The 13,862-nt window shown below is 42.5% G+C and overlaps 1 protein-coding gene and 1 pseudogene across 1 annotated transcript; both read right to left on the bottom strand.

The window, feature by feature from the left end:
* Positions 1-1,323: 1,323 nt before the first annotated feature.
* Positions 1,324-13,503, bottom strand: LOC128457313 (E3 ubiquitin/ISG15 ligase TRIM25-like). The gene is made up of 2 exons (XM_053441963.1): positions 11,776-13,503; positions 1,324-3,805 (listed from the first exon to the last, which is right to left on the bottom strand). Exons 1-2 carry the CDS (start codon positions 13,381-13,383, stop codon positions 2,030-2,032), a joined length of 3,384 nt encoding a protein of 1,127 aa, XP_053297938.1. The 5' UTR covers positions 13,384-13,503; the 3' UTR covers positions 1,324-2,029.
* On the bottom strand, positions 6,359-8,849 carry LOC128456734 (tripartite motif-containing protein 16-like; annotated as a pseudogene).
* Positions 13,504-13,862: the final 359 nt, after the last annotated feature.

Below are 13,862 nucleotides of genomic sequence, written 5' to 3'. Positions count from 1 at the left end.
TTATTATCATTAGCATTTATTTATTTGCATTTTTTTGGCTTCTTGAGGGCTTTAACATAAACAAATTCTTGACAAAATTTGCAAAAAAATTGAAAGTGGTAAAAATGTACATATTCTGGAGTCATTTTAAATGACCCCCCCCCCCCCAATGCTTTCACATTGAACGATCTTCACAAAAATCGATACACAGAGTAAGTTTCTGGGAGCAGTATTTGACATCTTTCCAGTATGACTGGGACTGAAAGTGGGTAAACTTGCCTGAGCTGACTAGCAACAAAAACCACATAAGGTGTGTGAAGTCAGTTTAACCATTTACTGTCTGTGCTGTTTATGTTGTGCAACACTTTTCATAAGAGTCTACATAATCCAGGTTGCATAATTTTGTCCTCTGCTTGTCCATTTGTTTCTTGCTCTGTTAGGATGTAAATGAGAACAGATCATACAGTCAAACTGCAGTGGGACTCTTCTGCATGGATGAAGACAATCCTCAACTTAACCCATCCACAGCAGGGATCATCTTGGAAGGGAGCGTGGTTAAACCTACCTCAGGCCTTCTGCCTTCTTTTGGTCTAATTTACACCCTGCACCTCGATTTACCCTAAGTATATGAAAAACACTTTCCTCTTTGTTCAGCAGGTAATGCTCGACCTTGGAAGAAGTGAGCTGACACTGAAAATTCAAATTTGAAAAAATCAGCTCGCAGTGTTTTTTTGTGCTACGCATATGTAACGCAGATTTAAATGTTTAAATGTTGCACATGTTGGAATGCATGTTTGCACAGTTTTATGGCAACAGCACTGTTTTTTTTATATTTGCACTGACCTCAGACTTTCACCTTTGCTACAGACTTTGATTTGATTCCATATGAAATCATTTCAGTAGTTCTCGGTTAAATCAAACAGAAAATCCAAAATGGAACAAAATATCTGCACTTTATACTTATCGGTAACATCAAAGCCGGAGCACTGAGATATGTCACATTGAAATGTTGTCTGGTGAGCGTGTGCACACATCTTCTTCACGTCCTCAAGTCTTCATGTTACATTACAATTTGTTTTTAGGGCAACCTATTTCCTCAAATGTTCTAAGTAAACTCTACTTATCCGGATTTACAGTGCAGCAGTTTTCTGACTGGTCTCCCTCAGGTCAGCAGGAGCAACAACTCCACTTTAGACCATAAAAACTGTCAGACAGCTTTAAAAACAACTAAATTATATTACATCTTAACAAAATATACTGTTACACACAAATACTACATCATGCATTTTCTGTATTGATTCTCTGTTTCACTCAACTCATAAAGAAATCATCAGAAGCAGAATCTTGCTCTTTGAAAAAACTTTAATTGATAAATCCTTAAAATCTTTGGGGGGGTTGCAACTGTACATACATCGTACTCTCACTTCTTAAAAAAGTTAGCCTTCTGTATACAAATTAACTTAACATTAACATGAACATGGCTTCAGTGTAACAAGTAATCAACATGCTAGGTAACGACAAAGACGTTCAACAACAACACAAAGTCACAGGTTTACTTTTCACGCAGACAATGTTCACCACCAGCTGCATCCAGGCTCCAGCTGAGCTCGGCTCAACTCCTCTGGTTTTCAACTTCCTGTAAGTTCCCTGTTATTGATTAACTAACCCTAACCCAACTAACCAAAAATCCTGAGCTAAACTTCTCATGGAAAGTTTCCAGAAAGTTTCCAGAATGTTCCGCCCCTTTGCAACACTCATCAGGATCAACACAGGTTCTAAAACATCACACAACCTGATTTCTACATTGATTTAGAAAACAACAGCAACATCAGATATTTCAAACACATTCATGTCAGTGTAATTATAGATTTGTGTCTTTACAAAGTGAGAACTAAATATGTGTGATAAAAGAAGGTCAGTGTTTGATTGACAGATGATCTCTGTGCAGAGCAGAAACGTCACCACGACAAACTTTGATCAACAAACATGGAGACAAGAGAGGTTAAAGATTTAAACACAGAATCTAAATCACTGCTTTAATGACTCGAGTCTATTTGAGTTTACAGAACTCAGCTGTGTGTCCTTTATAAACACTAACTCCAGCATAGAGAGGCTGAGTGAATGTGGTCTGGACTCTGTGGAGGAGAGTCATGGTGTCAGAGACTCTGTAGAAGGACAGAACACCTGCACTGTGATCCAGGTACACTCCTACTCTGGAGGACACAGGACCTGACACTGGAGTGTGGATGCTGTTGTAATAAAAGATATAACTGTTTGCATAACAATTTAATGACCAAGATTTATCATTGTATCCAAATAAACATTCACGTGAGTTTCCTACTTTGCTGATATTCTTGTATGTGACTGCTACATAAACTTCTCCTCTCCCCCCCACCTCCACCTCCCAGTAACAGCGTCCAGTCAGACTCTCTCTACTCAGGACCTGATAATAAACAGTGAATCTGTCTGGGTGATTAGAATAAGACTGATATTCACTCGTCCATGTTACTTTTCTGTTTCCTTCAGATAATAACAGATATTTGTTTGCTGTGTTTGGATCCAGTGTGATTTTCTGTGAATATCTTAAGAAGTCAGCTCTGGTCTCTGGCTCTGGTTGTGGCAGTAAAACATCCACTTGAGACACAATCTGTAAAATCTGTGTCTCTGTCTCACTCAGAATGTCCTGTAGTCGACCTCTGACCTGGGACACAGCTGCTGTCACGTCCTCAAAGTACCTCAGAGGACGGATCCTGATGCTGGATGAGTGTGTAGATCCACTGAGTGGTGACAGTGAGGGGTAGTTGTGTAGAAACTGGTTGTGATCCTCTGTGTCTGAGAGCTGCTTCAGTTCATGGTCTTTCCTCTTCAGCTCAGTGATCTCCTGCTCCAGTCTCTCCTGAAGCTCTCTGACTCGACTCACTTCAGTTTGCTGCTGGGATCTGATCTGCTGCTTCACATCAGAGCTTCTTTTCTCCAGCAGACGGATCATCTCAGTGAAGATCTCCTCACTGTCCTCCACTGCTTTATCAGCAGAGCCATTGAGGGCCTCCTCCTCCTGTTGAAGCAGCTTCAGGTCTTTCTCTGTGTCCTGGACTCTCTGCTGGATTGTTTGTCTCCTCAGCCCGAGCTCTCTCTGCCTCTCAGTCCTTTCTGCTGCAGCTGATACTGTGTCGTGGTCTTTATGTTCATCCACAGAGCAGAGATAACAGATACACTGCTGATCAGTGCGGCAGAACATCTTCATCACCTCGTCGTGACGAGAGCAGATGTTCTCCTGGAGCTTCTCCGAGGGCTCCACCAGCTTGTGCTTCTTAAATGCAGCTGCCTGAAGATGAGGCTGGAGGTGTTTTTCACAATAAGAGGCCAAACAATTCAAACAGGACTTGAGAGCTTTCAGTTTTCTCCCAGTGCAGACATCACAGGCCACATCTTCAGGTCCAGCATAGCAGTGATCAGCAGGAGCAGCTTGGAGTCCAGTCTTCTTCAGCTCCTCCACTAAAGCAGCTAACATGGTGTTTTTCTCCAGGACAGGCCTCGGTGTGAAGGTCTGTCTACACTGAGGACAGCTGTAGCTTCCTCTCTCCTCCCCTTTGTCCCAGTGGGTGTTAATACAGCTCTTACAGTAGCTGTGTCCACAGACAGTAGTCACCGGATCCTTCAGTAGATCCAGACAGATCGAACAGGAGAGTATTTCCTGCTGCGCCATTTCAGCTGCTGCCAGAGACTGAAGAACAGATTCACTTCCTCTGAACAGAACCAGATCTCTGCTCCTCCCTCTCTCGTTCACTCCCTGCAGTGACTCAGCTCCCACAGTTCCCAGCTTGTTGTTCACTGGTTCTTACACTGACACACCTGTGAAGGGAGGAGACACAGACATGTCCTGACTGGGAGGAGCTGGTTGTGTTTGAGGAAGAAGTTGTTGGTGTTTCAGGTTTTACTGCATTTCACAGCGGCCTGTTGTCACCTGGTGTTAAGAGGAGATTCAGTGAGAGGCAGAGTGTGTTCTACGAAGAATGAAAAACTAACAAAGTAGAATAAAGGTTAAGTTCAGGTTAAGATCGTCTTTACTGTCCCTGAGGGGCCAGTTGGTTTGTAAAAAGTTGTCACACACAACCCATACACATCATAACAATACATACATACACAAAAAGATCACAAAGAATCCATTAGTCCTTTGTCAAAATACTAAAACATATTAAAATGTGTGTGTGACAAACACCAGGGCTACAGCTGGTTTAAGAGTCTGACCACTGAGGGGACAACGATCTGTCTGTCTGTCTCTCTCTCTCTCTCTCTCTCTCTCTCTCTCTCTCTCTCTCCTCTCTCTCTCTCTCTCTCTCTCTCTATGTGTCTGTCTCTCTGTGTCTGTCTGTCTCTCTCTGTTTCTCAGTCTCTCTCTCTCTCTCTCTCTCTCTCTCTGTGTCTGTCTGTCTGTATGTCTGTCTGTCTGTCTGTCTGTCTGTCTCTCTCTCTCTCTCTCTCTCTCTCCCTCTCTCTACCTTTTCTTAGCTCTTTTCCCTCTTTACTTATAGTAGAGATGTTTTGTTTCTGTGTGAGTGACAGTGTCAGCAGCAGCAGTTTAGTTGTTAGTTGTGTGTTTGTGTTTGTGCAGCATGGCTGCTGCAGCTGCAGGTGGAGGCTTCGGCCTCCACAAGCTAACACGCCGACACGGCATCAAACTGTGTCCGGCTGTGGACCGCTCGGTGGAGGAGGTCAGTCTGGATGTAGGTGAGGTTGTTAGATATGATAGACTGAAGTCTGCCTCACGAATGAACAGCACTGTGGTGGTTTGTCTAGACAGCACAGACAAAGCTAACCAGCTACTGGAGAGTGGAGTTGTGATTCAGGGTTCCTTCACACCTGTGTTGTCCCCGGGTGATCCTGTGAAAAGGTCCTTATCTCTAATGTGTCCCCTGTCTCTGAAAAATGATCTCTTAGAGAAAGAGCTGACAAGACATGGACAGTTAATGTCCCTGATAAAGATGATCCCCATGTTCATCTCCAAACATTAAACATGTTGTGTCTTCCAGGAGACACGTGTTCATGGTTCTGAAAAAGAATGAGGAAGACTTCAATTCGGTCTTTGTGCTACGTCAATGTAACACAGATGTGAATGTTTAAATGTTGCACATGTAGTAATGTATGTTTGCACAGTGTTAAGGCATTAGCACTGTTCTGATGGTGTTTGCACTGACCTCAGACTTTCACCTTTGCTACAGACTTTGATTTGCTTTCATATAAAATCATTTCAGTAGTTCTCAGTTAAATCAAACAGACAATCCAAAATGGAAAAAAATATCTTCACTTTATCCTTATCGCTAATATCACAACGGGAGCTCCCATCATTGTTAAGTTCACTGAGATATGTCACATTGAAATGTTGTCTGGTGAGCATGTGCACTCATCTTCTCCACGTGTGAAGGCAAATACGTCCTGGGCCAATTAGGAAGGACCTACTCAGCAGACGCCCTCTGACCCGCTGGTGTGAGGAGTTTGCCATGAATCTAAGTATTTTCATATGTTGATTTACACTAAGACGGTAATTGTACTTTATGTAATTTGTTATAATTCATGATCATTACAGTTTCTGCGGTTGTTCTCCGTCACTTGGGAGTTACCAGCAGCTCTGTTAGGTTTTAAAAAGGATAGTTTACCTTTATATTGTGTGTTCAAAAGGAATAAGGAACTCATTCACAAGTCAAAAGTTGTCTAGAAACTGGTATAATGTGCCTTCATATTCATCTTGTATGATCAAACAAAAACAACTGAAAAATTATGCATTTTTGTCATTTAATTTTTTTATTCCAGTTTAACAAATTATAAGGAAAAGAAAAAATGTCTCTCTTTAACGTAACAAGACTAATTAGAGTAATAAGGCAGAGTATTTGATATTACAAATGATTTCAAGTTAAATCAACTCATTTTTCATTGCACACAACTTAACATTTTCAGGCCTATTTTCTCAAATATTTTAAGTATATAAAACTACTGACTACAATTTTTTTTAAGTTAAATCAATTTGGCATTTAGTGTATTGAACTTAAAATAACAATTCAAGCTTTTAAAGCTTTTAAGTTAAACCAACTCAAGTTTTCATGTTCCATTAAGATTTTTTTTAGGGCAACCTATTTCCTAAAATTTTCTAAGTAATTTCTACTTATCCAGATTTACGGTTCAGCAGTTTTCTGACTGGTCTCCCTCAGGTCAGCAGGAGGAACAACTCCACTTTAGGCCATGAAAACTGTCAGACCGCTTTAAAAACAACAATATTATATTATTTCTTAACAAAATATACTGTTTCACACAAATACTACATCATGCATTTTCTGTGTTGATTTTGTTTCACTCAACTCATAAAGAAATCATCAGAAGCAGAATCTTGCTCTTTGAAAAAAACTTTAATTGATAAATCCTTAAAATCTCTGGGGGGGTTGAATATTTCTGATTGCAACTGTACATACATCGTACTCTCACCGCTGTAAAAAGTTAGCCTACTGTATACAAATGAACTTAACATGAACATGGCTTCAGTGTAACAAGTAATCAACATGCTAGGTAACGACAAAGACGTTCAACAACAACACAAAGTCACAGGTTTACTTTTCACGCAGACAATGTTCACAACCAGCTGCATCCAGGCTCCAGCTGAGCTCGGCTCGCCTCCTCTGGTTCTCAACTTCCTGTAAGTTCCCTGTTATTGACCAACTTCTGCAAAAAAAGAGTCAACATTTCCAAAAATCCTGAGCTTAACTCGTGGAAAGTTGCCAGAAATGTTCCGCCCCTTTGCAACACTCATCAGGATCAACACAGATTCTAAAACATCACACAACCTGATTTCTACATTGATTTAGAAAACAACAGCAACATCAGTTCTTTCAAACACATTCATGTCAGTATAATTATAGATTTGTGTCTTTACAAAGTGAGAACTGAATATGTGTGATAAAGGAAGGTCAGTGTTTGATTGACAGCTGATCTCTGTGCGGAGCAGAAACGTCACCACAACGAACTTTGATCAACAAACATGGAGACAAAAGAAGTTAAAGATTAAAACACAGAATCTAAATCACTGCTTTTAATGACTCGAGTCTATTTGAGTTTACAGAACTCAGCTGTGGATCCTTTATAAACACTAACTCCAGCATAGAGAGGCTGAGTGAATGTGGTCTGGACTCTGTGGAGGAGAGTCATGGTGTCAGAGACTCTGTAGAAGGACAGAACACCTGCACTGTGATCCAGGTACACTCCTACTCTGGAGGACACAGGACCTGACACTGGAGTCTCGATGCTGTTGTAATAAAAGATATAACTGTTTGCATAACAATTTAATGACCAAGATTTATCATTGTATCCTAATCCACATTCAGGTGAGACTCCTGCTCTGCTGATATTCTTGTATGTGACTGCTACACCAACTCCTCCCCCCCCCCCCCCCCACCTCCACCTCCCAGTAACAACGTCCAGTCAGACTCTCTCTACTCAGGACCTGACACCAATCAGTGAATCTGTCTGGGTGATCAGAATAAGACTGATCTTCACTCATACGTGTTACTTTTCTGTTTCCCTCAGATAATAACAGACGTTTGTTTACTGTGTTTGGATCCAGAGTGATTTCCTGTGAATATCTTAAGAAGTCAGCTCTGGTCTCTGGCTCTGGTTGTGGCAGTAAAACATCCACTTGAGACACAATCTGTAAAATCTCTGTCTCTGTCTCACTCAGAATGTCCTGTAGTCGACCTCTGACCTGGGACACAGCTGCTGTCACGTCCTCAAAGTTCCTCAGAGGACGGATCCTGAAGCTGGATGAGTGTGTAGATCCACTGAGTGGTGACAGTGAGGGGTAGTTGTGTAGAAACTGGTTGTGATCCTCTGTGTCTGAGAGCTGCTTCAGTTCCTGGTCTTTCCTCTTCAGCTCAGTGATCTCCTGCTCCAGTCTCTCCTGAAGCTCTCTGACTCGACTCACTTCAGTTTGCTGCTGGGATCTGATCTGCTGCTTCACATCAGAGCTTCTTTTCTCCAGCAGACGGATCATCTCAGTGAAGATCTCCTCACTGTCCTCCACTGCTTTATCAGCAGAGCCATTGATGGCCTCCTCCTCCTGTTGAAGCAGCTTCAGGTCTTTCTCTGTGTCCTGGACTCTCTTCTGGATTGTTTGTCTCCTCAGCCCGAGCTCTCTCTGCCTCTCAGTCCTTTCTGCTGCAGCTGACACTGTGTCGTGGTCTTTATGTTCATCCACAGAGCAGAGATAACAGATACACTGCTGATCAGTGCGGCAGAACATCTTCATCACCTCGTCGTGACGAGAGCAGATGTTCTCCTGGAGCTTCTCCGAGGGCTCCACCAGCTTGTGCTTCTTAAATGGAGCTGCCTGAAGATGAGGCTGGAGGTGTTTTTCACAATAAGAGGCCAAACAATTCAAACAGGACTTGAGAGCTTTCATTTTTCTCCCAGTGCAGAAATCACAGGCCACATCTTCAGGTCCAGCATAGCAGTGATCAGCAGGAGCAGCTTGGAGTCCAGTCTTCTTCAGCTCCTCCACTAAAGCAGCTAACATGGTGTTTTTCTCCAGGACAGGCCTCGGTGTGAAGGTCTGTCTACACTGAGGACAGCTGTAGCTTCCTCTCTCCTCCCCATTGTCCCAGTGGTTGTTAATACAGCTCTTACAGTAGCTGTGTCCACAGACAGTAGTCACCGGATCCTTCAGTAGATCCAGACAGATCGAACAGGAGAGTATTTCCTGCTGCGCCATTTCAGCTGCTGCCAGAGACTGAAGAACAGATTCACTTCCTCTGAACAGAACCAGATCTCTGCTCCTCCCCCTCTCGTTCACTCCCTGATGTGACTCAGCTCCCACAGTTCCCAGCTTGTTGTTCACTGGTTCTTACACTGACACACCTGTGAAGGGAGGAGACACAGACATGTCCTGACTGGGAGGAGCTGGTTGTGTTTGAGGAAGAAGTTGTTGGTGTTTCAGGTTTTACTGCATTTCACAGCGGCCTGTTGTCACCTGGTGTTAAGAGGAGATTCAGTGAGAGGCAGAGTGTGTTCTACGAAGAATGAAAAACTAACAAAGTAGAATAAAGGTTAAGTTCAGGTTAAGGTCGTCTTTACTGTCCCTGAGGGGCCAGTTGGTTTGTAAACAGTTGTCACACACAACCCATACACATCATAACAATACATACATACACAAAAAAAAGAATCCATTAGTCCTTTGTCAAAATACTAAAACATATTAAAATGTGTGTGTGCCAAACACCAGGGCTACAGCTGGTTTAAGAGTCTGACTGCTGAGGGGACAACGATCTCTCTCTCTCTGTCTGTCTCTCTCTCTCTCTCTCTCTCTCTCTCTCTCTCTCTCTCTCTCCCTCTCTCTCTCTCTATGTGTCTGTCTCTCTCTGTTTCTCAGTCTCTCTCTCTCTCTCTGTCTCTCTCTACCTTTTCTCTGCTCTTCCCCTCTTTACTTATAGTAGAGGTGTTTGTTTCTGTGTGAGTGACAGTGTCAGCAGCAGCAGTTTAGTTGTTAGTTGTGTGTTTGTGTTTGTGCAGCATGGCTGCTGCAGCTGCAGGTGGAGGCTTCGGCCTCCACAAGCTAACACGCCGACACGGCATCAAACTGTGTCTGGCTGTGGACCGCTCGGTGGAGGAGGTCAGTCTGGCTGTAGGTGAGGTTGTTAGATATGATAGACTGAAGTCTGCCTCACGAATGAACAGCACTGTGGTGGTTTGTCTAGACAGCACAGACAAAGCTAACCAGCTACTGGAGAGTGGAGTTGTGATTCAGGGCTCCTTCACACCTGTGTTGTCCCCGGCTGATCCTGTGAAAAGGTCCTTATCTCTAATGTGTCCCCTGTCTCTGAATAATGATCTCTGAGAGAAAGAGCTGACAAGACATGGACAGTTAATGTCCCTGATAAAGATGATCCCCATGTTCATCTCCAAACATTAAACATGTTGTGTCTTTCAGGAGACACGTGTTCATGGTTCTGAAAAAGAATGAGGAAGACTTCAATTCGGTCTTTGTGCTACGTCAATGTAACTCAGATGTGAATGTTTAAATGTTGCACATGTAGTAATGCATGTTTGCACAGTGTTATGGCATTAGCACTGTTCTGATGGTGTTTGCACTGACCTCAGACTTTCACCTTTGCGACAGACTTTGATTTGATTCCATATAAAATCATTTCAGTAGTTCTCGGTTAAATCAAACAGAAAATCCAAAATGGAACAAAATATCTTCACTTTATCCTTATCAGTAGAATCAAAACGGGAGCTCCCATCATTGTTAAGTTCACTGAGATATGTCACATTGAAATGTTGTCTGGTGAGCATGTGCACTCATCTTCTCCACGTGTGAAGGCAAATACGTCCTGGGCCAATTAGGAAGGACCTACTCAGCAGACGCCCTCTGACCCGCTGGCGTGAGGAGTCTGCCATGAATCTAAATATTTTCATATGTTGATTTACACTAAGACGGTAATTGTACTTTATGTAATTTGTTATAATTCATGATCATTACATTTTCTGCGGTTGTTCCCCGTAACTTGGGAGCTACCAGCAGCTCTGTTAGGTTTTAAAAGGGATAGTTTACCTTTTATATTGTATGTTCAAATGAATAAGGAACTCATTCACAAGTCAAAAGTTGTCTAGAAACTGGTATAATGTGCCTTCATATTCATCTTGTATGATCAAACAAAAATAACGGAAACATTTTGCATTTTTGTCAGTAAATTGTTTTATTCCAGTTTAACAAATTATAAGGAAAAGGAAAAATGTCTCTCTTTAACTTAACAAAACTAAGTAGAGAAATTAGGCAGAGTATTTGATATTACAAATGATTTCAAGTTAAATCAACTTATTTTTCATTGCACACAACTTAACATTTTCAGGCCTATTTTCTCAAATATTTTAAGTATATAAAACTGCTGACTACAACTGTTTTTAAGTTAAATCAATTTGACATTTAGTGTATTGAACTTAAAATAACAATTCAAGCCTTTAAAGCTTTGAAGTTAAATCAACTCAAGTTTTCATTTTCCATTACAATTTGTTTTAATGAAAAAAAACACACAGCTTGAAAATCAACAATATTATATTATATCTTTACAAAATATACTGTTTCACACAAATACTACATCATGCATTTTCTGAGTTGATTTTCTGTATCACTCAACTCATAAAGAAATCATCTGAAGCAGAATCTTTCTCTTTGAAAAAACATTAATTGATAATTCCTTAAAATCTTTGGGGGGTTGAATATTTCTGATTGCAACTGTACATACATCGTACTCTCACGGCTGTAAAAAGTTAGCCTTCTGTATACAAATGAACTTAACATGAACATGGCTTCAGTGTAACAAGTAATCAACATGCTAGGTAACGACAAACACGTTCAACAACAACACAAAGTCACAGGTTTACGTTTCAGGCAGACAATTCCCAACCAGCTGCATCCACTCATCAGGATCAACACAGGTTCTAAAACATCACACAACCTGATTTCTACATTGATTTAGAAAACAACAGCAACATCAGTTCTTTCAAACACATTCATGTCAGTGTAATTATAGATTTGTGTCTATACAAAGTGAGAACTGAATACATGTGATAAAGGAAGGTCAGTGTTTGATTGACAGCTGATCTCTGTGCGGAGCAGAAACGTCACCACAACGAACTTTGATCAACAAACATGGAGACAAGAGAAGTTAAAGATTAACACACAGAATCTAAATCACTGCTTTTAATGACTCGAGTCTATTTGAGTTTACAGAACTCAGCTGTGGATCCTTTAAAAACACTAACTCCAGCATAGAGAGGCTGAGTGAATGTGGTCTGGACTCTGTGGAGGAGAGTCATGGTGTCAGAGACGCTGTAGAAGGACAGAACACCTGCACTGTGATCCAGGTACACTCCTACTCTGGAGGACACAGGACCTGACACTGGAGTCTCGATGCTGTTGTATTGAAAGTTATATCTGTTTCCATAACAATATAATGACCAAGATTTATCATTGTATCCTAATCCACATTCAGGTGAGACTCCTGCTCTGCTGATATTCTTGTATGTGACTGCTACACCAACTACTCCCCCCCCCACCTCCACCTCCCAGTAACAACGTCCAGTCAGACTCTCTCTACTCAGGACCTGACACCAATTAATGAATCTGTCTGGGTGATCAAAATAAAACTGATCTTCACTCATACGTGTTCCTTTTCTGTTTCCCTCAGATAATAACAGACGTCTGTTTGCTGTGTTTGGATCCAGTGTGATTTCCTGTGAATATCTTAAGAAGTCAGCTCTGGTCTCTGTCTCTGGTTGTGGCAGTAAAACATCCACTTGAGACACAATCTGTAAAATCTCTGTCTCTGTCTCACTCAGAATGTCCTGTAGTCGACCTCTGACCTGGGACACAGCTGCTGTCACGTCCTCAAAGTGCCTTAGAGGACGGATCCTGATGCTGGATGAGTGTGTAGATCCACTGAGTGGTGACAGTGAGGGGTAGTTGTGTAGAAACTGGTTGTGATCCTCTGTGTCTGAGAGCTGCTTCAGTTCCTGGTCTTTCCTCTTCAGCTCAGTGATCTCCTGCTCCAGTCTCTCCTGAAGCTCTCTGACTCGACTCACTTCAGTTTCCTGCTGGGATCTGATCTGCTGCTTCACATCAGAGCTTCTTTTCTCCAGCAGACGGATCATCTCAGTGAAGATCTCCTCACTGTCCTCCACTGCTTTATCAGCAGAGCCATTGAGGGCCTCCTCCTCCTGTTGAAGCAGCTTCAGGTCTTTCTCTGTGTCCTGGACTCTCTTCTGGATTGTTTGTCTCCTCAGCCCGAGCTCTCTCTGCCTCTCAGTCCTTTCTGCTGCAGCTGACACTGTGTCGTGGTCTTTATGTTCATCCACAGAGCAGAGATAACAGATACACTGCTGATCAGTGCGGCAGAACATCTTCATCACCTCGTCGTGACGAGAGCAGATGTTCTCCTGGAGCTTCTCCGAGGGCTCCACCAGCTTGTGCTTCTTAAATGCAGCTGCCTGAAGATGAGGCTGGAGGTGTTTTTCACAATAAGAGGCCAAACAATTCAAACAGGACTTGAGAGCTTTCAGTTTTCTCCCAGTGCAGAAATCACAGGCCACATCTTCAGGTCCAGCATAGCAGTGATCAGCAGGAGCAGCTTGGAGTCCAGTCTTCTTCAGCTCCTCCACTAAAGCAGCTAACATGGTGTTTTTCTCCAGGACAGGCCTCGGTGTGAAGGTCTGTCTACACTGAGGACAGCTGTAGCTTCCTCTCTCCTCCCCTTTGTCCCAGTGGGTGTTAATACAGCTCTTACAGAAGCTGTGTCCACAGACAGTAGTCACCGGATCCTTCAGTAGATCCAGACAGATCGAACAGGAGAGTATTTCCTGCTGCGCCATTTCAGCTGCTGCCAGAGACTGAAGAACAGATTCACTTCCTCTGAACAGAAACAGATCTCTGCTCCTCCCTCTCTCGTTCACTCCCTGCAGTGACTCAGCTCCCACAGTTCCCAGCTTGTTGTTCACTGGTTCTTACACTGACACGCCTCTGAAGGGAGGAGACACAGACATGTCCTGACTGGGAGGAGCTGGTTGTGTTTGAGGAAGAAGTTGTTGATGTTTCAGGTTTTACTGCATTTCACAGCGGCCTGTTGTCACCTGGTGTTAAGAGGAGATTCAGTGAGAGGCAGAGTGTGTTCTACGAAGAATGAAAAACTAACAAAGTAGAATAAAAGTTAAGTTCAGGTTAAGGTCGTCTTTACTGTCCCTGAGGGGCCATTTGGTTTGTAAACAGTTGTCACACACAACCCATACACATCATAACAATACATACATACACAAAAAGAGCACAAAGAATCCATTGTGCCAAACACAGGGAC

Source organism: Pleuronectes platessa, chromosome 15, assembly GCF_947347685.1.
Source record: "Pleuronectes platessa chromosome 15, fPlePla1.1, whole genome shotgun sequence".
Taxonomy (NCBI): domain Eukaryota; kingdom Metazoa; phylum Chordata; class Actinopteri; order Pleuronectiformes; family Pleuronectidae; genus Pleuronectes; species Pleuronectes platessa.
Note: the sequence above shows the minus strand (reverse complement) of the source record. Positions and strands in the feature narration are given on the sequence as shown.